The sequence below is a fragment of the Perognathus longimembris genome, chromosome 8 (genome assembly GCF_023159225.1).
Source record: "Perognathus longimembris pacificus isolate PPM17 chromosome 8, ASM2315922v1, whole genome shotgun sequence".
Taxonomy (NCBI): Eukaryota; Metazoa; Chordata; class Mammalia; order Rodentia; family Heteromyidae; genus Perognathus; species Perognathus longimembris.
The window spans coordinates 57,014,668-57,039,806 of record NC_063168.1 but is presented as its reverse complement, the minus strand read 5'-3'; the positions used below and the strand labels follow the sequence as shown (position 1 = coordinate 57,039,806).

Sequence of the window (25,139 nt, the reverse complement as noted above, 5' to 3'; positions counted from 1 at the left end):
CAGCACCGCAAGTGATAGGATTACAGGCATATGCCACCATACCTGGTATTCTGGTTATATATATATATATTTTTTTTTTTTTTGGCCAGTCCTGGGCCTTGGACTCAGGGCCTGAGCACTGTCCCTGGCTTCTTCCCGCTCAAGGCTAGCACTCTGCCACTTGAGCCACAGCGCCGCTTCTGGCCGTTTTTTTTTTTTCTGTATATGTGGTGCTGGGGAATCGAACCTAGGGCCTCGCGTATCCGAGGAAGGCACTCTTGCCACTAGGCTATATCCCCAGCCCCTCTGGTTATATTTTGAAGAGAGGCTACACTAAATCATTTATTCTCTGGCTCCTAGTCTTATTACATATTTGGCTTCACCACCAAGCCATCTAATGAGAGCTTCTCCTTAGCATGAATCAAAGCCCACTGCCAGGTGATATAAAGATAGAAGGAAACTGAGGCTCTATAATGAGATCAGGGGTCCTGGTCTTTCTTGGTTTATTCTCTTTGAAGAAACAGATGCAAGCAAAGTGATAACTTACTTTGTCCATTTAAGTCCTGATATACTGTGTAGTTGCACTTCTCCAGGGATTTAAGGAAGAGGTTGCAGGCCTCTGAGCCCTTCTTCAAAATCATGTGAATGATTCCTCTGGCGGCATCCTGTTCCACCTTCTCACAGCAGATGACCTGCACTTCTTCACAGTTCAGGACATTGTGAACAAACAGATCATCCACGATTTGCTTTATGACGGTCTTGCCCATCCTTTGAATAAGGACTTGACTGTTGTCCTTTATGAAGTTCACTGAGGAGATGAAGGGGATATATATACATATATGTATATGGAAATGCATAACATATAACATATTGTATTATGGGAATTAGCATAAAATATGCAGGCCAGCCTCTGTTCCAGAACATCAGGGATATGCACTTTTACCTAGTGGGCCCATCTTAAGTTATAGAGATCTTTAATGCTAGAATTTCAGGCCCTCAAGAAATGCTCTGCAAAACGCTAACCCCAGAGTTCTGGATGAGGAAAATAGTTTTATCTTGGTAATGAAGAACGGTGAGTTATCTGGTCCTCTGACATAAAGAAGTCCTCAGGGAGTCCACAATAATGAAACCCTGGACATTAGAATAATGACAATGGGCTGGGCTCCAGTGGCTCGTGCCTGTAATCCTAGCTACTCAGGAGGCTGAGATCTGAGAATGATGGTTCAAAGCCAGCCTAGGCAGGAAAGTCCACAAAACTCATCTCCAGTTAGCTACAAGAAAACCAGAAGTGGAGCTGTAGCTCCAAGTGGTAGAGTGCTAACCTTGAGTGGAAAAAGCCCAGGGACAGCACCCAGGCCCTGAGTTCAAGCCTCACAAATGACTAATAATAATAATAATAATAATGACAATGGCCTAATATCTGAGTAACCCTAGCAAGTTACTAAACTTCTTTGAACGTGTGTGTGTGCGTGTGTTTGTGTGTGTACACTGGTACTAGGGCTTGAACTTGGGGCCTGGGCATTGTCCCTGGGCTCCTTTTGCTCAATGCTAGCACTCTACTACTTGAGCCACAGCGTTACTTCTGGCTCTTTAGTGTTTAATTGGATGAGTCTCATGGATTTTTGTGCCTGAGCTGACTTTTAGCTTCAGCTGTGATCTTTGGTCTCAGCCTCCTGAGTAGCTAGGATTACAGGCATGAGCACTGAGCACCTGGCCTTTTTTGCGTGTGTGGTGGTACTGGGGCTTAAGCTTAGGGCTTCATGCTTGCTAAGCAGGAGCTCTACCACTTGAATCACACCCCTGGTGTTTGAACTTGTTTCAGTGAAATGCTTCCAAATGGCTCACCAATAAACTGGCTCTCTGTGGAGAGAAGGTCTCATTTGTAGCACTTACCCATTCCTATAACTGATTCAGTGTTTCCATCATGGCCAATTTCAAGCTGACAGCATATGTTCAACTAGCTAACAACAATCCTGAACATTCTGCAATCAGGTTTCATAATAACTAAGAATCAGCTCTAGGGCACCATGTAATTACTCATCTATGTGTGTCTAGAAGATGTGCAAATGGTAAGTAATCTATGAATTATGAGAACTCATGTGTGGTGTCTCACACCAAGTAGTAGCTTTGTCATTATCCTGTTATCACAATTCAAACAAATAGCATGTTGTGTCTCTCACAACTTTGGTATTTTCTAAAAAGTATAATTGTAAAATATTAGACTATGTCTAGTCTCTTATCTCTTCTCCTGGTCTCTGTGGAAACTGTGTAGGTTTTGTGTCTGTCTGGCCTTCAAGTTCTCACTAAAAAATGCCAATCAAGCAGATACTGGTGGCTCATGCCTGTAATCCTAGCAACTTAGAAGGCTGAGATTGGAGGATTAAGATTTGACACCAGCCTAGACAGCAAAGACCTTGGGAGTCATCTCCAGTTACCCAGCAAAAAGCTCAAGTGGCAGAGTAACATCCTTGAGCAAAAAAAGCCAAGCAAGAGCTAGAGGTATTGAGTTTAAGCTCCCGTACTAGCACCAACGGGGGAAAAAGTGCAGATTGAAGTGTACCCACACACTGAGCAAGACTGTCCACATGTCACTGAAAGGCATATCTTCCTGGTTCTTCATCATTAGGTAGGCTGTGTGATTTTGTCCCTGGCTTTCAAAACTTTCTTGACTTACTGGAGAGTGAAGATCCTTCTTCCAAAGGCTCCCAGGTCCTCTATGGTCAGAAATGCAGTGTCAGGCCCCCTGTGCCCCAGCAGGCCACTCTACTTCCATGGCCACTCACTGACCCTCAGCTGAGATGTTGCTTCTTCCTAGGTACTGTTCCATAAGAGATTTCTGTCTTCTTCTGAGTTCTCATCTATCCTCTTGGCTTCCACACCCCCCTTCTAGAGACTGGCTGTAGGTCAGTCTAGTCATGATCCTTTTTTACACTGAAAGACATGATCCTAGAGAGGCCTAGAGAGTTGCATGCCTTTCCAAGACTAGCCTCTATGTGGACATAAAAGAAAGACCCATTCGAAACACTTGTAATATTAATTAAAAGTCACATATATAATATGTATATGTTAGCTTAAAAAGCAAACTACATAACTATTCATACTCTCAGACTAAAAGTATGGCTCAGCAGTACAGTGCCTGCACAGTAAGCCAGAGGCCATGAGTTCAAACCCAGTATAACACTCATATATACAAAAATATATTCACTACATAATATTCTTAGTACTGACCATAATATATATCCATGCTACATAAGTATATAACTACAAAGTACAGTTATTACTATGAAATAGTTTAGTTAGGTATAAAATATTACTAACTATGCTATATATCAAAAAGATATCCTTCTAAACCATGGTAAGTCTCCATAAATGGGGAAATCACCCTCTTCTTTAGCCAAATAGATGAGAGCAATGTTTCCCATTTATTCAATCATAATTCATTCTTATCAGAACATCTCTGTGTAAACTATCCCTGTAGAGTAGAAGGGTCTTTCCTGAAACAGCCACCATTTTCTATATTTGGACTAGCCAATACAGTAGCCACTAGCTCATATGTGACTATTGAGCATTTGAAATGTAGCTCCTAGCTCAAGTGACTAAACAACTGAAGTTCACATTAAGTTTTAATTTGTTCAGACTCAGAGTTAATAGGCACAGGCAGCCAGTGACTACCTACTACATTAGATAGCAAAGGTCTATACGTAGCAGTAAAAGGTGTAGTGCTAACTTTGGGTGCCACTCATATATCATTCATTCACAATGATCTGGACTGACGTAGTTATCTGCTGTCTGGGTGGGAGAATATGGCCTAATAGTTGATTTCAGTGAACCAACAGTTTAAAACCTGCGTCTAGTCACTATGTAAGTCCTACCTTCTCTGTGGTCTGCCTTTTCCTACAGGCTGACATATTTGTAAATGAATCCCCAGAAAACTATTCACTGAGATGTCCACAGATAATTAATCAAAGGAAGGCACAAACTGATTTTCCATTCAGTATCATCATCATTTGATAGTGTGGTAAATAATTAAATGGATGTTACTTGTAATATACTTACTTGTTTTGAATAAAACCTAGCCACTTTCTGTATCTCAGTAGAAGCTATTATTTCCAAAGGATATGTGAAAGACAATCCCAGTATGGCTTTTTCTTTCAGCCATGCTACTCTTCATTCTATAAAATGAACAATACAAAGAATCAAGTAAAAGAATTGGAGCTATGACCCAGTTCTCATAATATATATATATATATATACCTCATATATATATACACACTATATACACACACATATAAATGTATATATGTATATATACACACATATATACATAATGGCATAAACCATATAGAAACCTGTTCAAAGCCACTAGATATTTGCGGTCGAAACCTAGGGAGAGCCCAGATGTCAAGACTCCTGTCTTATCACTTTCTTAAGATGGCGGCTGCTAAAGACGGTGGTGTGGTAGAAGTGACTTCAGGGTCCAGACGGCGGCTTCACTTGGGGATTCCTGAAGCTGTTTGTAGAAGATGTAGATTCCTTCATGAAATTCCTTCATGAAACAGCCTGGGAACGAGACTGCAGACACAGTACTAAAGAAGCTGGATGAACAATATCAGAAGTATAAATTTATGGAACTCAACCTTGCTCAAAAGAAAAGGAGATTGAAAAGTCAGATTTCTGAAATAAAGCAGACTTTAGAAATTCTAAAATACATGCAGAAGAAAAAAGAGTCCCTGGACTCAATGGAGACCAGATTTTTATTGGCAGATAACCTGTACTGCAAAGCTTCGGTTCCTCCTACTGATAAAGTGTGTCTGTGGTTGGGGGCTAATGTAATGCTTGAATATGATATTGATGAAGCTCAGGCATTGTTGGAAAAGAATTTATCTACTGCTACAAAGAATCTTGATTCTCTTGAGGAAGATCTTGACTTTCTTCGAGATCAGTTTACTACTACTGAAGTCAATATGGCCAGGGTTTATAATTGGGATGTAAAAAGAAGAAACAAAGATGATTCTACCAAGAGCAAAGCATAATGCTGACAACGAAAAATGTGATTCAGTTTTCCAAACATGTTATTTTAAATATACCAGTGTTTTTCTTTTAAAGGTTGACAGTTTTTATTTTTTAACAAGAATGATTAAAATTTAAGATAAACACCCATTTTATTTATTTATGAGCACAAAATTTATTTCAAATAGTACAGAAAATTATTTCGTACTTCCCAACAAAATTAATGCTGTTTTTTATCTTCTTCTTTTTTTTTTTTTTTTTTGGTCTATCAAACAACTCAACTGAAATGGCCGGAACTGTGAAGTATGCTATGGAAGGCTGAATGCTGGGCACTAGCAGTGTACTTTTTCTTTACTAATTGATGTTACTCTCATTTGATATGGTTAACTATTTTAGAGTTAGGAACTACAGTTTCATTATTTGTAAACTTGTTTTTCTTTAATACTTACAGGACATTATGTTACTCTCTGTTGTGTTGTCAATTCTATAAATGGGGTTTCATGAGTTACTACCTAACTAATAACTACTATTGTTCTGTACTATTGAGACAACACTTTTAACCCCAAATAGGTGCATAATGTCTTTGTGATGCCAATACAAAGAAGATCTTGGCCAATCAGAGTTAATATTACACATTTGAAATGCATAGCTGAATCTGTGTTTTTTAAGAAACAGTTCTCCAAAGCATCTTAAACAGGAATATTTGGATAAGTGTAAATCTGAAATGGTTGAAAAGAGTTGTGAGCTTTTTCATTCATAAAACTGCATAGGAAAAAAAAAGCTGTAGAAAGCCAATGATTAATACTGTGGCAAAAGTATTGGATGATATCAAACCCTGGTAAAAATACAAATGTGTTATTCCCTCTCCATGTAATAAAAATATACTAGTACAATATTTCTGTACTTGTATTTCCTGTTCTTAAAGCAATGGTATTGAAACTGTGGGGGGGGGGGGAAGACTCCTGTCTTAGAGCTCTAGATTGTGCAAAGTTCCTTCCCATATATGCTGGACAGAGCTGAGAGAGCAACTGGGAATTAAATACTGAAAGATGGTGCGAGTAGGCGTCAGAAAGAATGCTGGGTATGTGTGTATTGTGTGTGTGTGTGTGTGTGTGTGTGTGTGTGTGTGTGTGTGATTTCTCCAGGTAGTCCAGAAAAAAGCAATCTGGACTGGTGTCAGCATGAAACAAGATTTTGATGCTTAAATATTTGCAAAATTCAATGAAGATCTGTGATTTCAATTAACACATACTAAAAAAAATGACAGGAAATGAAACAGGATCTGTTGTGGGGAGTGATTATAGGTGGGAGGCAGGGAGAGCAGAGAGGGTAAATGAGAATGAACGTGGTTTACATAGTTTGTTTGCATGTAAAAAATAGAACAATTGGGGCTTGGAATGTGGCTTAGCGGTACAGTGCTTGCCTACCATGCTCGAAGTCCTGGGTTCAATTCCTCAGCACCAGAAAAGGCTAGAAGTAGCGCAGTGACTCAAGTGGTGGCCTGGAGCAAAAAGAAGCCAGGGTCAGGGCTGGGAATATGACCTAGTGGTAAAGTGCTCACCTCCTATACATGAAGCCCTGGGTTCGATTCCTCAGCACCACATATATAGAAAAAAGTCAGAAGTGGCTCTGTGGCTCAAGAGGTTGAGTGCTAAAGAGAAGCCAGGTACAGTGCTCAGGCCCTGGCACGCCCCAGGACTGGCAACAAAAACAAAACAAAACAAAACAAAAAAAAGAAGCCAGGGTCAGTGCTCAGTCCCCTACCTAGTTCAAGCACCAAGACCAACACACCCAAAAAAATCTAAAACAAAAACATTATCTGGATACTGGTGGCTCATGCCTATAATCCTAGCTACACAGGAGGCTGAAATCTAAGGGTGTTGGGGTGGAGGGAAGGTGAGAGAAAGATGGAGGAGGTAACAAGTTTGACAAGAAATGTACTCACTACATTTGTAACTGTAACCCCTCTATACATCACCTTGACAATAAAATTAAAATTTAAAAAATCTGAGGGTTAATATCCATACTGAAAAGAACTCCAAAGATAATGAAGCAAAGGACTTCTTAATTAGTCTTGTAGTATCTAGAGGACCCTATATTCTTTACCTTACATATAGTATATATACATGCACCTCTGAGGGAAGCTGGGACGAGGGCACAGAGTGAGTGGAAAACAGGTGAAAAAAATACAGTAGAGGGGGCCCAACATCTGCATTGATTAAAGCAAACTAAGCAACTCAAGGGCAGGGGGGTAGGGGGATGAGAGAAAAAGAAGAAACAGATTACACTAAATAAAAGGAAAGAAATGTACCTCTTACCCAACCAGGAAGGAATTGTTTTATTGTTAATGATCATACAGTTCATAAGCATTGTAGACTAGAATGACAATGTCCATCATGGGGAAGATTTTAAAAAATGATGAAAGCAAAGTGGGGGGAGGAAAGCAGGAGAAAAATGAGGAAGGAGGTAACAAGAATGCCAAGAAATGTATATGTATTCATATTCACTACATTAAGTATGTAACTGTAATCCCTCTGTACATCATGTTGACAATTTATTTTAAAGCTAGAAAAAAAATATCTGAGGATCGTAGCTCAAAGCCATCCCAGGAAGAAAAGCCTGTGAGATTCTTATCTCCAATTAATCACAGAAAAAGCTGGAAGTGGTGTCGTGGCTGAAGTGGTAGAATGCTCACCTTGAGCAAAAGGAGCTCAGCGACAATGCCCAGGCCCTGAGTTCAAGCCCCAGGACCAGCAAAAAAAGAAAGAAAGGAAAAAAGGAAGGAGGGAGGGGCTGGGGATATAGCCTAGTGGCAAGAGTGCCTGCCTCGGATACACGAGGCCCTAGGTTCGATTCCCCAGCACCACATATACAGAAAACGGCCAGAAGCGGCGCTGTGGCTCAAGTGGCGGAGTGCTAGCCTTGAGCGGGAAGAAGCCAGGGACAGTGCTCAGGCCCTGAGTCCAAGGCCCAGGACTGGCCAAAAAAAAAAAAAAAAAAGGAAGGAGGGAAGGAGAAAAAGAAATAGGAGTAAAATTGGCAGAAACATTGTGTTTTTCCATGAAAACTTTATTTCAGTTGTGTATGTATCCTAGCACTGGGTAGTAATGTATTTTTTCTTCTTTGTATAACCAGTACGTTGGACTTGACCTCAAATATTAGCCTCCAGAGTAGCTAGGATCATAGCCACCAGCCCTCTGCTTAAATGTATTTTTATAATGGGTTAGGCTCAATAAAATTGGAAGGGTAGTTGCTAAGGAAGCGCCTCAAGCTGATGTTTAGTCTAGAAGAACTAACCTTTGGATTGCACTAGAAAAAAATCAAAGTTCACAAGAAGTAAAAAGGAAATGCTATTTACAGGCAGAGAAAGCTGTGTAGGGAAGAGGCCTTGGGAGAAAGTCTGACAACAAGGCTTGGCGCAGTCCTGGAGCCTGAGAAAAGGTCTACTGTGGTGCGGGGACTCATCTACTGACAATCTGAATTTTGGATCAAAGGGTAGTGTGACACACAAAGAAAAGACTCAGCAAATGGCAACCCCCCAGAAGTGGAGGATCAAGGAGGAGTTCCAGTTGACTGGGTCAAACTTCAAGTGAGACCAGAAAGGAAGAGGAAGAAGGTAGAGGAAGAAGCCGTAAGTTCCTTCTTTTCAAACATACACAGAATCAGATAATCCCACAGTTTGTTCTTCACTCACTGTCTAATAAAATAACATTTTTAAATTGCTATGTGCGTCATTAAGAAAGAATCTCGGCTAACTTTGAAGATGTTAATGGCTTATATTCAGTTTGGATTCTGAGAGTATTCTTCCTATCACATAGAGAAAGTGTGCAAGAACAGGGAGTCATGGGACTGGGAATATGGTCTAGTGGTAGAGTGCTTGCCTTGCATATGTGAAGCCCTGGGTTTGATTCCTCAGCACCACATATATAGAAAAGGCCAGAAGTGGTGCTGTGGCTCAAGTGGCAGAGTACTAGCCTTGAGCAAAAAGAAGCCAGGGACAGTTCTCAGGCCCTGAGTTCAAGCCCCAGGACAAAAAAATAAAAATAAAAAATCCCAAAACAAACAAACAACAACAAAAAAAGAAACCAGGGAGCCAGTTAACTAATTATTCATTATTCTCAAGAATAAATCAAGACAGCAGAAAAGGAAATTATGGAAACAATACCATTCACAACATCTAAGAAAAGAACAAACTACCTAGGGATTACTAACCAAAAATGTAAAAGATCTATTTGATGAAAACTATAAAAATCAAAGAGAACACCAAGAGATGGAAAGACCTCCCATGCTCATGGATAGGCAGAATCAATATAGTGAAAATGGCCATATTGCCAAAGATGTTATACAAATTCAACGCAATCCCCATAAAAGTCCCAGCCACATTCTTTACTGAAATAGAGAAAAGAATCCAAAAATTCATAAAGAGTAACAAAAGACCTAGAATAGGCAAAGCAAGTCTAGACAAAAGAAGCAGTGCAGGAGGTATCACAATACCAGACTTCAAGCTCTATTATAGAGCCTTCATAACAAAAACAGCCTGGTATTGGCACAGATCTGAAGATCAATGGAATAGGGTAGAAGAGCCAGAAATAAAACCACATATTTACAGTCAGCTGATATTTGACAAAGGAGCCAAAGACATACAATGGAAAAAACATAGCCTTTTCAACTATTGGTGCTGGGAAAACTGGGCAGCCACATGCAGAAAACTCAAAGTGAATCCTAGCCTATCACCTACACCAAGACCAACTCAAAATGGATCAAGGACCTCAACATCAGACCTGAAGCCCTGAAGCTACTGAAGGACAGAGTAGGAAGGACACTAGAGTTTATAGGCATAGGCAGGAACTTCCTGAATAGAGTTCCAGGGGCACAACAGTTAGGGGAGAGACTCGACAAATGGGACTACTACAAAATAAAAAGTTCCTGCACAGCTAAAGACATAGCCACTAAACTAGAAAGACAGCCAACCATTTGGAAAAAGATCTTCACCATCACAGCAACAGACAAAGGCTGTCATCTACAGAGAATTCAAGAAATTAACCCCTTCCAAACCTAGTAAACCAATTATTAAATGGTCAAGGGAGCTAAAGAGAGATTTCACAGGGGCTGGGAATATGGTCTAGTGGCAAGAGTGCTTGACTCATATACATGAAGCCCCGGGTTTGATTCCCCAGCACCACATATGTAGAAAATGGCCAGAAGTGGTGCTGTGGCTCAAGTGGCAGAGTGCTAGCCTTGAGCAAAAAGAAGCCAGGGACAGTGCTCAGGCCCTGAGTCCAAGGTCCAGGACTGGCAAAAAAAGAGAGAGAGAGAGAGAGAGAGATTTCACAGAAGAAGAAATAAAAATGGCAAAGAAACATACGAGGAAATGTTCAACATTCCTGGCAGTAAAAGAAATGCCACCTCACCCCAGTTAGAATGGCCTATACTCTGAACTCAGGCAACAACAAATGCTGGAAGGGATGTGGAAAAAGAGGAACCCTTCCCCACTGTTAGCGGGAGTGTAAACTAGTACAACCACTCTGGAGAACAGTATGGAGGTTCCTCAAAAAACTTAGCATAGGGGGCTGGGAATATGGCCTTGTGGCAAGAGCGCTTGCCTCCTACACATGAAGCTCTCGGTTCGATTCCCCAGCACCCCATACATGGAAAACGGCCAGAAGGGGCGCTGTGGCTCAGGTGGCAGAGTGCTAGCCTTGAGCGGGAAGAAGCCAGGGACTGTGCTCAGGCCCTGAGTCCAAGGCCCAGGACTGTCCAAAAAAAAAAACAACTTAGCATAGACATATCCTATGACCCAGCCGTACCACTTCTAGGCATCTATCTAGAACAACAGGATCCAGGATACCACAAAGACACCTGCACATCCATGTTTACCACTGCATAATTCACAATAGCCAAAATATGAAAACAACCCAGATGCCCCAATACAGATGAATGGATCCAAAAAATGTGGTACCTGTACACAATGGAATTCTACACAACGATTAGAAATGATAAAATAATGGCATTCGCAGGGAAATGGAGAGGTCTGGAACAAATAATGTTGAGCGAGACAAACCTAGAACACAGAGAACAAAGGCACATGGTCTCCTTGATATGTGGATGTTAGAAATAAAAAACAAAAACATGGGGCTGGGATATGGCCTAGTGGCAAGAGTGCTTGCCTTGTATACATGAGGCCCTGGGTTCGATTCCCCAGCACCACATATACAGAAAATGGCCAGAAGTGGCTCTTTGGCTCAAGTGGCAGAGTGCTAGCCTTGAGCAAGAAGAAGCCAGGGACAGTGCTCAGGCCCTGAGTCCAAGGCCCAGGACTGGCAAAAAAAAAAAACACAAAAAAAAAAACATGTCAAAGAAAGCAGGACCCAAGGTTCCAATTCACAGGGAGACCAAAAAAAAAAAAAAAAAAAAAAAAGGTGGGGGGCTGCCTTGGGAGAAAGGCACTCAAAAGTGAAACAAACTCTAAATTATATGTACATAAATGCATATGTACATAATTTAACATCCAAAGAACACCAAAGATAAAGAAGCAGAAGACGTCTTTGCAATCAGTCTTAGAGAAACTAAAGGACCCTATACCCTTTCCTCACACAAGATGTACACAGGTACACATCTGAAAGAAGCTGGAAGGAGAACACAGAATGAATGGAAAATGGGGGGAGAAATACAGTAGAAAGGGACCAACAGCTGCAACGGGGAAAACAAACCAACTCAAGGGCAGCAGGGAGGGGGAAAAATTAGAGAAAAAGAAGGATCAGATTACACAAAGCAAAAGAAAAAAGATGCATATGTATATGTCACCTGAGCTGGAAGGAATTGTTTTACAGTCACTAATCATAGAGGACATAAGCATTATAGACTAGAGTGACAATTGGCATTAAGGATAAAATCTGTTTATTTTATTTTAAATTTTTATTTTTGAAAAAATAACTAAGAAAGCAAGGGGGTGGCATTGAGGGGCTGGGGGCCAGGGAAGGAGGGGGAAAATGAGGAAGGGGATAACAGGCATGACAAGAAATGTATATGTATTCACTACCTTAAGCAGGTAACTGTAACCCCTCTGTACATCATCCTGACAATAGAAAAAGAATAAATCAGTCATAGACTGAAGCCCACTTGATGTGAATTATGCTGATATACAGAAAAGGGTTGTGGCTGCCACTCTGAACTATAAAGTTGACTTCTCCCTTCCCCTTCCCCCTCTCTTCACTCTCCTCTCCTGTTCCCTTCTTCCCACCCCTTCCATTCCTCTCTCTTCTTCTCCCTTCCCAGCAAGTTGTGCAGTGAGCAAACTGTTCACCAATTGTGTGGATGGAGTCCTTTTCTGGGCTGAGGGTAGAGTGCTTGCCTAGCATGTACAAAGTCTTGGCTGCTCAACCGGCCCTAAAGGAAGAAAAAAAAGGCCTTTTCTTTCTTTATTTTTATTTTTTTATTTTTTTGGCCAGTCCTGGGGCTTGAACACAGGGCCTGAGCACTGTCCCTGGCTTCTTTTTCTCAAGGCTAGCACTCTGCCACTTGAGCCACAGCGCCACTTCTGGCCGTTTTCTGTATATGTGGTGCTGGGGAATTGAACCCAGGGCCTCATGTATACGAGGCAAGCACTCTTGCCACTAGGCCATATCCCCAGCCAAAAAAGGCCTTTTCTTATCATTGCACCTTGAGAAATAATATTTAGGAACTAATTCTAAGCTTAGGTATTTCTTAGAAATATTTACATGAGTGTATCATAAACTGACATTTTCTCAGAACTCCAACCTCATGTCTGTGGATTCACTTTTACACCTTACAGGTGAAATGAGGGAAAAGGTATTATCAGGAAGCAGAGAGGCAAGCACATGGAAATAGACATAGGTTTCAGCATTAATACTGCAGGCCTGAATTTGAATCCTTACTCTGAAGGTTATTAGATGGATATTCCTAGATCTGTTACTTGACCTTTCCAGGTTTTTATTTCTTTACTAAAACATTGACTTGCATACTACCCACCTCCTAGGACTGTTGGAAAGATTAAACATGAAAGTTGCTGGGACAGAGATAGTCAATGAGTGTTATCTTTTTTCCTAGTAAAAAAGCTCTGGACTAGAATGTTCCTTCATCTCCTTGGGACTCCAGCAATCTCACATCTCACTGTTTAATATTAGTATTGAAGCTGAATTGCACACCCCTTAAATACACACATTAAAGATTTAAACCCCAAACCAGGCATCTCGTGCCTGTAATCAAAGCTACTGAGGGTGAGATCTGAGGATTGCCAGTTCATAACCAACAGGAGCAGGAAGGTTCTATGAAATTCTTACCACCAAAAAGCTGGACGTAGAGCTGTGGTTCAAGTGGTAGAGTACTAGTCTTGAGCAAAAACACTCAGGGATGGTACCGAGGCCCTGAATTCAAGCCACAGTAGAGATACCAAAAAAAGAAACAAACAAACAAAAAAAAAACCCAAACCAATTAACCCCAGTATTTCAGTATGTGATATTTTAACATATGGGCCTAGGAGGAGTTAATTAAGTTCTCATAAGGCTGTGGGGGTAGGGGCTGATCCAATCCAACTGCTGTCCTAGAAAGAGGAAATTAGGATGCACACATGGAAATAATCAGGGATGCTCAGATAAAAAGGTGTCTTGAAGACACAAGCTGGAGGCATCCATCTGTAAGCCCAGGACAGAGGCCTCTGCAGAAACCGACTCCTTGGTTTTGGATTTCCAGCTCCAAACACTGTGAACAAGTAAGTTTCTATTATTTAAACCATGCAGACACTGGCAGCTAATACTATTAGCATTTTAGAAGCATGTTGAACTGTAGGGACCAGACCAGAAACAGATTTTATCCAAATTTGTAGTTAATTAGCTTTCTGACCCAGGGTGAGTCATTGAACTTTTCCCTACCACATTTTCCACCTCTAAACCAGGGTGGTAAGATCCACTGAGATGGGCAGAGAGACCCTGTCCCAAAACAGGTGTCCTGTCAACAATCCTTTCCTTTCCTTTTTCTCTCCTTTTCATCAGTTACTCAGAAGACTGGATAGACCAAGCAACCCACTTACTTTCTTCCTGCTCCCATCTGTGATTCTAGATAGTCTTAGCGTAAGAGTAATTTTCCTTTCCCCTCACTTTGTCTCATGCAACACACAAATTGACCCCAGAAAAACACCATGTAACTTCTTTTTTTGCCAATCCTGGAGCTTGAACTCTGGGCCTGAGCACTGTCCCTGGCTTCTTTTTGCTTAAGACTAGCACTCTACCACTTGAGCCACAGTGCCACTTCTGGTCTTTTCTATATATGTGGTGCTGAGGAATCGAACCCAGAGCTTCATGTATAGGAGGTAAGCACTCTACCACTAGGCCATATTCCCAGCCCCACCATGTAACTTTTATCATCAATTCAGAGGGACCTGGTAAAAGCCCAACAGATCAGCTAACCACGCCTAAAGTTTCCCCTGCAGGGAAATCCAGGCCGCTGCAGAAAACCACAGCTGTCCACAAGAACAGCTGCCAGGCATGCTTCAGATGAGCAGACACCCAAACTTGACATTTGGCTCTAAAACTTAAATCCCATTCCTGTCCCCACTGTACCTGGCTGATCAATACAGTTACTCTCTTCATGGTAAACTAAAAGTCATTATAAAGCAACGTTTCATTTTCTCTGTTTCTGTTTCACTAAGGCTCAATGTTCCTGTTTGGTGAGAAGAGACTATGCACAAAGGAGAACCGGGAACTGCTAGTGGGTTCCAGTGGCTCAAGCTTGTCCTTTCAGCTACTCAGCGGCTGAGAGCTGGAGGACTGAAGTTCAAAGCAAAAGTATATGAGACTGTTTAACCAGCACAAAGCCAGGCTGGGGGCATGGCTAACATAATAGAATATAAGCCATAAACGAAAATGACAAGTAAGATCTTGAGGTCCTGAGTTCAAGTTCTAGTGCTAGCACAAAAAATAAACAGAGAGGGGCTGGGAATATGGACTAGTGGTAAAGAGCTCGCCTCGTGTGCATGAAGCCCTGGGTTTGATTCCTCAGCACCACGTATATAGAAAAAGCTGGAAGTGGGACTGTGGCTCAAGTGGCAGAGTGCTAGCCTTGAGCAAAAAGAAGCCAGGGACAGTGCTCAGGCCCCAAGTTCAAGCCCCTAAAACAAAACCAAACAAAAAATAGAGAAACACTGAACAGACCTTTCTTTTTCTAAAATATAAAAAGAATGATTGGAAGCCTGGACTAGTAATGGATGCTTATAATCCCAACACTCAGGAGGTTGAGGCAAGAGGGTTGTGAATTTAAGACCAACTCTGGTTACATACTTCCAAAATCCAAGCAAGCAAACCAAAAAAATGCTTGGACTCACAGAAGGAAAGATAAGCATAAGCACAAGTAGTGAGCAAGTGGGACTTGAGACCTGAAGACCAAACAGGTTGAAATTCACACTTTTTTTCCAACCTATTACAGTTGATTTATTCATTCTACAGCTTAAAATGAAATGTTGTGAATTTTCAATATGTATTTTACAGGGGAGAAGCAGGCCAGGAATGAGAAAGGGACAGAAAGAGAGAGGGGGGGAAAGGAGAAGGAGACAGATAGGGAAAGAAGTGAGTTGGTTTGTTTGGATAAAGCATATTGCTACTGCAGAAGGAACTAAGCTATCCTGTACCTTCAGTCCTAGCAGACTTCTAGCACATTCGGCCCCTCAGTCACCACCATTCTGGGCGAGATTAGCAGTGGCAGTCCATGAACTCCCGCCTGGAGACAAAAAGCCAGAGGCCCCCACTGGTACACAGACTCCAGAAAGCCAAGTTACACTTAGGGCTGGAGAAATCTCCCTGCTCTTCCCCTATGAATGAGATTCTTGTGTACTCTTTCCTCTGACTAGTACAAAATACCAGGAACTTACATAATTTCTGGTTTCAAAAAAGGGAGTTCTGACATTAGCTCATGTGATTTAGAGCACTATCAGACCTCACTCCAAATGATTTTCTACATTCAGGGGTTTCCAGGAATGGTGATACCACCAGCTTATGTGGTGGGTTTATCTGATGTGAAATTTGGGGCATCTAACACAGCTGGAATTTATTTTTTTGCCAGTCCTGGGGTTTGGGCTCAGGGACTGAGCACTTTCCCTGGCTTCTTCTTCTTCTTTTTTTTTAATAGTATAACCAAATGTATTTTTGTAAAATTATAAATCAGTAATGCATTTAAACATATAACTTGAAAACATTTTGCACAAAGAACTTACAGACCATTTACTTAATAACAAAATGTCCAGCTGTTTAATAAAATAGTCTTAATAAGTAAAATCTAATTTCCAAGACAAAGAAAGCATTATGACAGAAATATTTATGCAGTTGGAAGATTTTTGTGCCAAACGCAGAACTTAAGCCAAAACTTTAGGGGCTGGGTATCAAACACTATTGGCTAGTTTGTCCCTGGCTTCTTTTTGCTCAAGGCTAGCACTCTACCACTTGAGCCACAGCGCCCACTTCTGGCCTTTTCTGCTTATGTGGTACTGAGGAATCGAACCCAGGGTTTCATGTATGCAAGGCAAGCACTCTGCTCTAAGCCATATTCCCAACCCAGAATTTTTTATTTTGCCAGTCCTGGAGCTTGAACTCTTGGCCGGGTGCTGTCCCTGAGCTTTTTGTGCTCAAGCACTCCACCACTTGAGCCACAGCACTGCTTCAGGCTTGTTCTAGGTAATTTATTGGAGATAAGAGTTTCATAGACTTTCCTGCTGGGGCTGGCTTTGAACTGTGACTCTCAGATCTCAGCCTCCTGAGTACCTAGGATTTACAAGCATGAGCCACCAGTGCCTGGCATGATAAAAATTTTGTTGAAGTTTTCATTTCTCTTGGTTATCTATGTAAGATATGAATTTCTAGATCATCTGACATATTTGAGGAAATGCCAGGCTATTTTTTTTTCAAAGAAGTAGCATTACTTTACATCACCGAGAATGGGGATCAATGATTTCAATTTCTCTGCTCCTTGTCAGCACTTGTTAGTTATTGTTTTTTGTTGTAGTAGTAGCAGTGGCTTGTTGTTGTTGATTATTCTGGACAGGATCCCACTATGTAGTTCAGACCAGCCTCAAACTCTTCAAGTTCCTTCTGCCTCAGCCTCCCAATGCCGGAATTACAGGCATGTTCCACCATGCCTGGCTCCCAGCTGTCCTTTATATTATAGCCATTCCAGTGGATAGGAGATGCTATTTCTTTGTGGTTTTTCAACCATTTGTTCATGCATGTATTCACTCCTTTAAAAAATAAACAGATGAAGTAGTTGTGACAAGTACTAGGAAACAACTGGGTACTGTTGAGTACTATCATAGAAACAAATGTCATAGTTCAGGAAGCTAGGAAGGTGACATTTAAACAGAGGCCTTCAGGACAGATGGAAATACACAGGAAAGTGCCAGGCAGGGAAGCGCAAATGCACAGAATGTAGGATAAGAGCTCAGCTAATTCTAAGAACTGAAAAGGATGCCCAGAAATTGGATTGCAAGTAGGAAAGTGGCATGAGATTCGGGTAGAGGGTGGCAAAAGATGGGAAGGAGTTTATCTTTACCCTAAATATAATGGGAAGTCCTGAAAGCTTCAGTGCTGAGGGAGGCATGGCGGTGCTTGTGTTTTACGATTATCTTTGCTGCTGCTTTGTGAACCCACAAGAAGGGATTGTACTTGGCCAGGTGAATCAACATTAATTTGAATAAAAAAGGAGACTCAAGCCTCTACGCTGTATTTGAGGATGAGAACAAACAAGACTTGAGAGGTGAGTGAAAGGGAGGAGTCAGCAATGACATTCAAGTCTCTGGCATTCACGATTGGGTAGATGTGATGTCATTCCCCAAGACAGAGGAACAACACACTCAGAATGAGTTAGCAGAGGCAGAGGCTGTATATTAGGAGTGGCACACACCTGTCATCCAGCTCTTCAGGAGGCTGTGGCCAGAGAAATACTTGACCCTAATCTAGGTAAACACTAGGTCAAAATAAAAAACAAGGCCTGGGAATGTGCTTGCCTAGCATGCTTGAAGTCCTGGGTTTGATTCTTCAGCACCACATAAATAGAAAAGGCCTGAAGTGGCATTGTGGTTCAAGAGGTAGAGTGCTAGACCTGAGCAAAAAGAAGCTCGAGGACTGTGCTCAGGCCCTGAGTCCAAGCCCCAGGACTGGCAAAAATAAATGGTGGAAATGGGTCAGGTGGTAGAGTGTCAGCCATCAAGCCAGAGGCCCTGAGTTCAAACTCCAGTACTGCCATGTAGTCCTTATTGCTGGCTGCACAATGTGCTTAAAGAAATCCTCACAACTCTCTTTTTTTTTTTTTTTTTTTGGCCAGTTCTGGGCCTTGGACTCAGGGCCTGAGCTCTGTCCCTGGCTTCCTTTTGCTCAAGGCTAGCACTCTGCCACTTGAGCCACAGCGCCACTTCTGGCCGTTTTCTGTATATGTGGTGCTGGGGAATCGAACCCAGGGCCTCATGTATACGAGGCAAGCTCTCTTGCCACTAGGCCATATCCCCAGCCCACAACTTTCAATTCGTTTTCTGTAGACACTATGTTTCTCAGGGCACACATCTGTTTTCTGGGCTATGTGCTATTCTACCACAATTGAGTTTTGTATTTACCTTTACTACAGACTTAAATTCTCTCTAACTTGTATGAATTCTAACTTGAACACATTTTTTCCCATTCATCTCCAGAATGTCTGTCTCTTCCACCCACTCTTTAGATTTAAGCACTTTCCCAGTACTGGAAGTACGATGATTTAATTGAAATCAAAGAAATGAAAACGGAAATAACTATGTGTCACCTATCCAATTACATTTTTAAAAAAAGGATTCTATTCAATACCAATACCAGGGTTTGGGGTGCGATGGGAAAGGAATTCTCCTGTGCTCTGCCAATATGGAGGTAAGCTGTTGCTATCCTTTGGAGGACAAGTTATCAATATGTATTTAAAAACTTCAGACATTGCTGGGCACCAGTGGTTGTACAGTGCCTGTAATCCTAGCTACTCAGGAGGCTGAGATCTGAAGTTTATAGTTCAAAGTCAGCCTGATCAGAAGAGTCCATGAGACTCTAATCTCCAATTAACCCCTCCCCACCCCCAAAAAAACCCTAAAGTGGATCTATTTTTCAAGTGATAGAGTACTAGCCTTGAGCAAAATAAAAGCTCAGGAACAGTGCCCAGGTTCTGAATTCAAGTCCTAGAACCTGAACAAAAACCCTTAGACATTTGAAGATTCTCTGACCGTTGTTAGTTCTCTCTCTCTCTCTCTCTCTCTCTCTCTCTCTCTCTCTCTCTCTCTCTCTCTCTCTCTCTCTCTCTCTCCCTCTCTCCCTCTCTCTCCCTCTCTCTCCCTTGCTCTCTTGCCAGTCCTGGGACTTGAACCCAGGGACTGCACACTGTCCCTGAGTTTCTTTTGCTCAAGGCTACCACTCTACTACCACTTGAGCCACAGTGCCACTTCCATCTTTTTCTGTGTATGTGGTACTGAGAAATCGAACCCAGGGCTTCACGCATGCTAAGCAAGCACTCTACCACCAAGCCACATTCCCAGTCCTAGTTAGTTCTCTTTAAAACTTTTATCCTAAAGAAATATGAGTATACAAAAGTACAGTAACAAGGAAAGATAAAGAGTTGCTTTAAATAAATGGATATATCCATTAAATGAAATAAAAATGAAATAAAAAGAGAGGAAAATAGTCCGATGTGGTGGTGCATTCCTATAATTCCAGTTACATGTGATGCTGAGGCAAGTATTGCCAGTGCAAGACCAGTCTAGGTAACCTAGTAAGCCATCATCTTCCAAACTACTGTATGTGGTTATAGTGGAAAATGCTCATGTCATAAAACAATGTATATGAAGAGCACATTTACATATACAAGGCTTATAAAATGGGGCATAAGTATTTCAGCAAGATCTTAACAGTAGCTACCTTGAAAGGCAATACAATAGGTGCTTTTTCGTTTCTAATTTCTCCAGTTAATGTACATTAAAGATAAAAGGTGCACATGTAAAACAAAGCAAGCTGTGGCTTTCCCACACAGGTGTGCTTGAGGTAGTTTCAATAAACATAACAGTTACAGCTGCTTGGTCTGAATAAACCAACCGTCTTAAACAATACTTACAACATGAAGTGCAATTATCAAATTAAATATAGAATTTGTGTCACTCCTTGAAAATCAACAAAACCATTGTTTAAAGAACTAAAACAGGACATGAATTCCCAAAACAAGATTCCAGGGAGAAAAACCATGGTCTGAAAATATCTACCATGGCATTAATAAAATTTAATAAACAACAACACAACAAACCCAAAAGAAGGAAGTTAAGCATCAGAGAGAGCATAAGGAACTCAGAAAAGTAGCAAACACATAAGGTTTCATAATATTGATATTCTGGAATGAGATTACCTGGTTTCAGGTCTTGGTGCTAACCACTTAGTACTTATGTAATCTTTAGTTGCCTGTTTTTCCCTGCGCCTATTCCTTATTCATAACTCCTTATTTCATGAGGCTTAAAGAAATCCATAGAAGACAGGTGCTGATGGCTCACTTCTATAATCCTAACTACTCAAGTGGCTGAGATGCTGAGATCTGAGGATGGAGGTTCAAAGGCAGCTGAGGAAAGAAAAGTCTACTAGATTTTTATTGCCAGTTAACCAGCAAGAAAGCTGGAAGGGAAGTGTCGCTCAAGTGGTGGAGTACCAGCTGTGAGCCAGAAACCTGAATAAGACCAAAAGGTCATGAGATCAAACTGTATTCAAGCCCCAGAACAAGCACAGAAAAAGGAAGACATTTTTATAATCCATTTATCATGATGCCTGACAATAGTGTCACAAAAAGAGTTAGCGCCTTAAGGATCATATAACATGCTGGTTATTACTCTTTTTTTTTTTTTTTTTTTTTTGGCCAGTCCTGGGCCTTGGACTCAGGGCCTGAGCACTGTCCCTGGCTTCTTCCCGCTCAAGGCTAGCACTCCGCCACTTGAGCCACAGCGCCGCTTCTGCCCGTTTTTCTGTATATGTGGTGCTGGGGAATCGAACCTAGGGCCTCGTGTATCCGAGGCAGGCACTCTTGCCACTAGGCTATCTCCCCAGCCCTGGTTATTACTCTTTAAAAAACATTTATTGTGGGGCTGGGGATATGGCCTTGTGGCAAGAGTGCCTGCCTCATATACATGAGGCCCTGGGTTTGATTCCCCAGCACCACATATACAGAAAATGGCCAGAAGGGGCACTGTGGCTCAAGTGGCAGAGTGCTAGCCTTGAGCAAGAAGCCAGGGACAGTGCTCAGGCCCTGAGTCCAGTCCCCAGGACTGGCCAAAAAAAAAAAAAACATTTATTGTTATTATAAGGTGATGTATAGAGGGCTTACACTTACATAAGTCAGGTAATGAGTGCATTTCCTTTTGGATGTCACCCCTTTCCTCACTCTCTCCCAGTTTTTTCTCCCATTCCCACCCACAGATTATATAGTTCATTTTTCAACACCATGTCCAGTGAGTATCACCGCTGCCTTTGTTGACCCTTTGCCCTTCCATTTCTGTACCTCCTCTTACACTCTTACTACGTATCACTCATATATATCTAATTGAAGTTTCAGAAGTGAGGGAGAGAGAACAGAATAGTAGCAATATTAGAAAAGAGAAGTAAAATGTTTAAGAACTGAAGAAAGACAACATTGAGGTTCAGGTAACTCCCAAAACTCCAAGCAGTATAAACAAAAAAATCTATACTCTGAAGCTCATTTTTCACTAGTAACTAGAAAACAAAATACAATGGAGGGGAGAGGAAAATGGGGAAGGGGGGAAAGTGAGAGAAAAATGAGGGAGGAGGTAACAAGTTGGATAAAAATGTACTCGCTGCCTATGTATGAAACTAACCCCTTTGTACATCACTCTGACAATAAATTAAAATTAATTTAGAAAACACAGTGGGATATCTTCAAATGTGCTAAGGAAAAATAACTGTTGGTACATAGTGGCTAAGTATTTTTTAAAAAAAAAACCAATGTTGTTGCACTATGCCAAAAATAATAGGATTCTGTTTGCAAAATGACATACCAAGATTATAAGGATGGAGGGTGGAGGTATGGCTCAGGTAGTAGAATGCCAACCAATGAGTGAAAGCATCAGATACTGAGTTTGAGCCTCTGTGTGGGATAAAAAAAAAAAAGATTGTAAAGAATAGAAAAATCAAGAGATGGGCAAGATGTTCTGTTTTCCTAACTATTCTATTCACCCATTTCCAGTCCTCCCTAGATTGCCTCTCAAATGGTGGTGCTTCTCATAGTTCTATTCTTATCACTCTTCTCTCAGTCATCAGACTCTTCCTGGGTAATCACTCATACTCACAGTTAGTTAGCAACCACATACTATGGACTATTGTGCTAGACCTCAAATTCAGAGTTCTGGCTCCTTATGAACTGGAGATCAACTAAGTAGTTCAAACTACATGTTTGTTTTTTGTTGCCAGTCCTGGGGCTTGGACTCAGGGCCTGAACACTGTCCCTGGCTTCTTTTTGCTCAAGGCTAGCACTCTCCCACTTGAGCCACGACAGTTCTGGCCATTTTCTATATATGTTGTGCTGAGGAATCAAACCCAGGGCTTCATGTATAAGAGGCAAGCACTCTTGTCACTAGGCCATATTCCCAGCCCAACCTACATGTTTTTAAACTGGTTATGTTCAAAGTTTTCCTTTCTCCCAAGCCTCTATTTTTATTTATTTGGGGTTACTGGGGTTTAAACTCAGGGCCTCATACTTTCAGATGGGCAGTCTACTAGTTGCATCACTCCACCAACTTCATTTCCTCGTTTCCACACTTAACTGAAAATGTTTCTAAGAGCTATGCAAGGAACATTTATGCTCAAGGCTGGGTTTTTTTGAACGTTTAAAATGACAAATAGCTTAGTCAAGATCCCGCACAAATGGCAAATGAATAAAGGCAAAGGAATGCTGGGAATCCAACAAGAGGAGCTGAACTCTAGAAATCTACTTATTCCTACAATTCTATTCTTTTCGTTTTGCCGGTCCTGGGCCTTGAACTCTGGGCCTGGGCACTGTCCCAGAGCCTTTTTATGCCCAAGACTAGTGCTCTTGAGCCACAGCGCCACTTTCAGCTTTCTGGTGTTTAACTGGAGATCAGAGTCTCACGGACTTTCCTACCCGGGCTGGCTTCGAACCGCAATCCTGAGTAACTAGGATTACAGGCGTGAGCCACCGGCGCCTGGCTCCAACACTCTCTTTCTTAACATACGTTTTTATTTTCTTTAGTTGTACAAAGGAGTTGTCTTGATCAATGTCACCCTTTTCAGCATTCTCCCATCCCTCTCAACTCCACCCTACATAAAAATATTCTGGAACTCGTCTAGTTCACGGAGCGGGAGCGAAGTTGGAAAAGACAAAACTCGGGCAACAAACAAAGCCCAAAGGAAGGGAACGCTGGAAAGAAAGGACTTCCGGTTCTGGGTAAACTTCCGGAACCAACCACCGGAAGACCCAATCAGAAGCCTCCTTTAGGAGCCAATGGGAGCGCAGATTACAAAGAGCCAATCGGCGCGGCGCTGTCACTGTTATGGTCCTGTCAGGGCGCCGGCGTCGTGGTGCTTGGGCGCTCGCCACCGAGAAGACGGTGTTGGGGCTCAGTCCGGGAGAGACTCGCGGTCTGCTTCGCTGGTGTCAGGCCTCGCCCCGGCCTGCTCTTCGGGCTTCGCAGGCCGCACGGTAGCGCGAGCAGGCGGGCCGGGGCCGCGGCCTCCTCGGAGCCTGGGCCCAGCCGCAGCCTCCGCCACCGCCGCAGGCTCCGAGGGGCGGCGGGATGGAACCGCCGGGCCCGCCCCCGGCCTATGCCCCCGCCAACGGGGACTTCACCTTTGTCTCCTCGGCGGACGCCGAAGGTGAGCTGGCGGGGACGGTGCGGGCCGGGGTCCTCGAGGCCTCCGCTTTCCCACAGGCTCCGAGTAGCCGGAGGGGGTGTGGGGTGCGGGCCGGGTTGGGACACCGGCCCTCCAGAGGCCTCCACCTCCCCACTGGTTCCGAGTCACCGGACGGTCACCTCCAGGGGTTCGGCCGAACCCCAAGTTCTTATTTCCGAAATTACTCGGACGCGTCGATTGGCCTGAGATGTCCAAGAACGAGCACAAAGTACAGCTGTGTTCTTTTTATCCCTAGAAAATATTTTTTTTTACTCTGTAAACAAACTTTTCCTGAAAGGGTTCTTAGTTTGTGTTGAGTTGGTTATCTTGCCTGAGTGCCTGTTTTCCAATTTGTTGTGTTTGAACTCAATAGCAAAAATAAAGAAGGGTGGGGGAGCTCAGGGATACCTGAAACTTGGGGAATCCGACGTCCCAAAGTGTTGACAGATTCCCTTGTGTTTTCAGGAAACAGTTGTGCTGGGAAAACGATTTTCTCCTTTCTCACTTGCATGCTTAACTCATTGTAACCTGAAGCTTCCTCTGCTAGATGTTTTCAGATGTTACCTTAGTTAGACTTTATGTATTCTAGTAGTCAGATTCCTGCCCGAGATGAAAAGATAAGTTAGTTTAGCTGGAGAAATTTCAGTCTACAGGAGAACCTAGATTTCCCTCAGAAATCTTTCATAATGTAGCACCGAGTTCAACTTGTTATCAAGAGGCAAAATAGATATTGACAAAGAAAACAGCTGGTAAATATTTTATAAAGTGAAATAGAGCAAGTCAAAACATTTCAGTCTTTTTAAATTTATTTTTTTATTTTCAAACGGTTTTACAAGGGGGTTACAATTTTAACATGTCAATTTATTTGTACAGTGCATCCTGATCAGTCACTTTCCTCTCTCACCTTCTCTCACCTGCAGTCACATATAGTTTTCCTGCCATTTCAGCCTTTTTTCATCTGCATTTAGCATAGAACTTAAGGAGAAATATCAAATTTAACTTCTCAAGCTTAAAAAATTGTCTTCATTAGGTATTAGAACCTGGTGTTTGTTCAAATTCATGTACCTGTGTTGATTTTTCATATCCTTCCTTTCCGTAGGATCACTTTTCTTAGGTACATCTAAGATATCTGACAGAATAATGCATCTAGGTTACCCACTGACTCCATATAAAGAAACTTGGAATGAGTAAACTACACCAAATTTATTAAAATGTCTTCATATGTCCTCCAAGTATACACAGTTAGGT

General features: G+C 42.0%; 1 protein-coding gene and 1 pseudogene across 1 annotated transcript in view; both read left to right on the top strand.

Moving 5' to 3' along the window:
• Nucleotides 1–4,410: 4,410 nt before the first annotated feature.
• On the top strand, nucleotides 4,411–5,596 carry LOC125356915 (annotated as a pseudogene).
• A 17,951-nt stretch (nucleotides 5,597–23,547) lies between these two features.
• The window catches only part of Yipf4 (Yip1 domain family member 4), a 16,833-nt gene continuing 15,241 nt past the window's right edge, over nucleotides 23,548–25,139 (top strand). Inside the window, exon 1 of the mRNA XM_048353175.1 lies at nucleotides 23,548–23,873. Coding sequence (XP_048209132.1) covers nucleotides 23,795–23,873 — 79 coding nt within the window. The 5' untranslated portion in view covers nucleotides 23,548–23,794. The remainder of the gene's footprint in view (nucleotides 23,874–25,139) is intronic.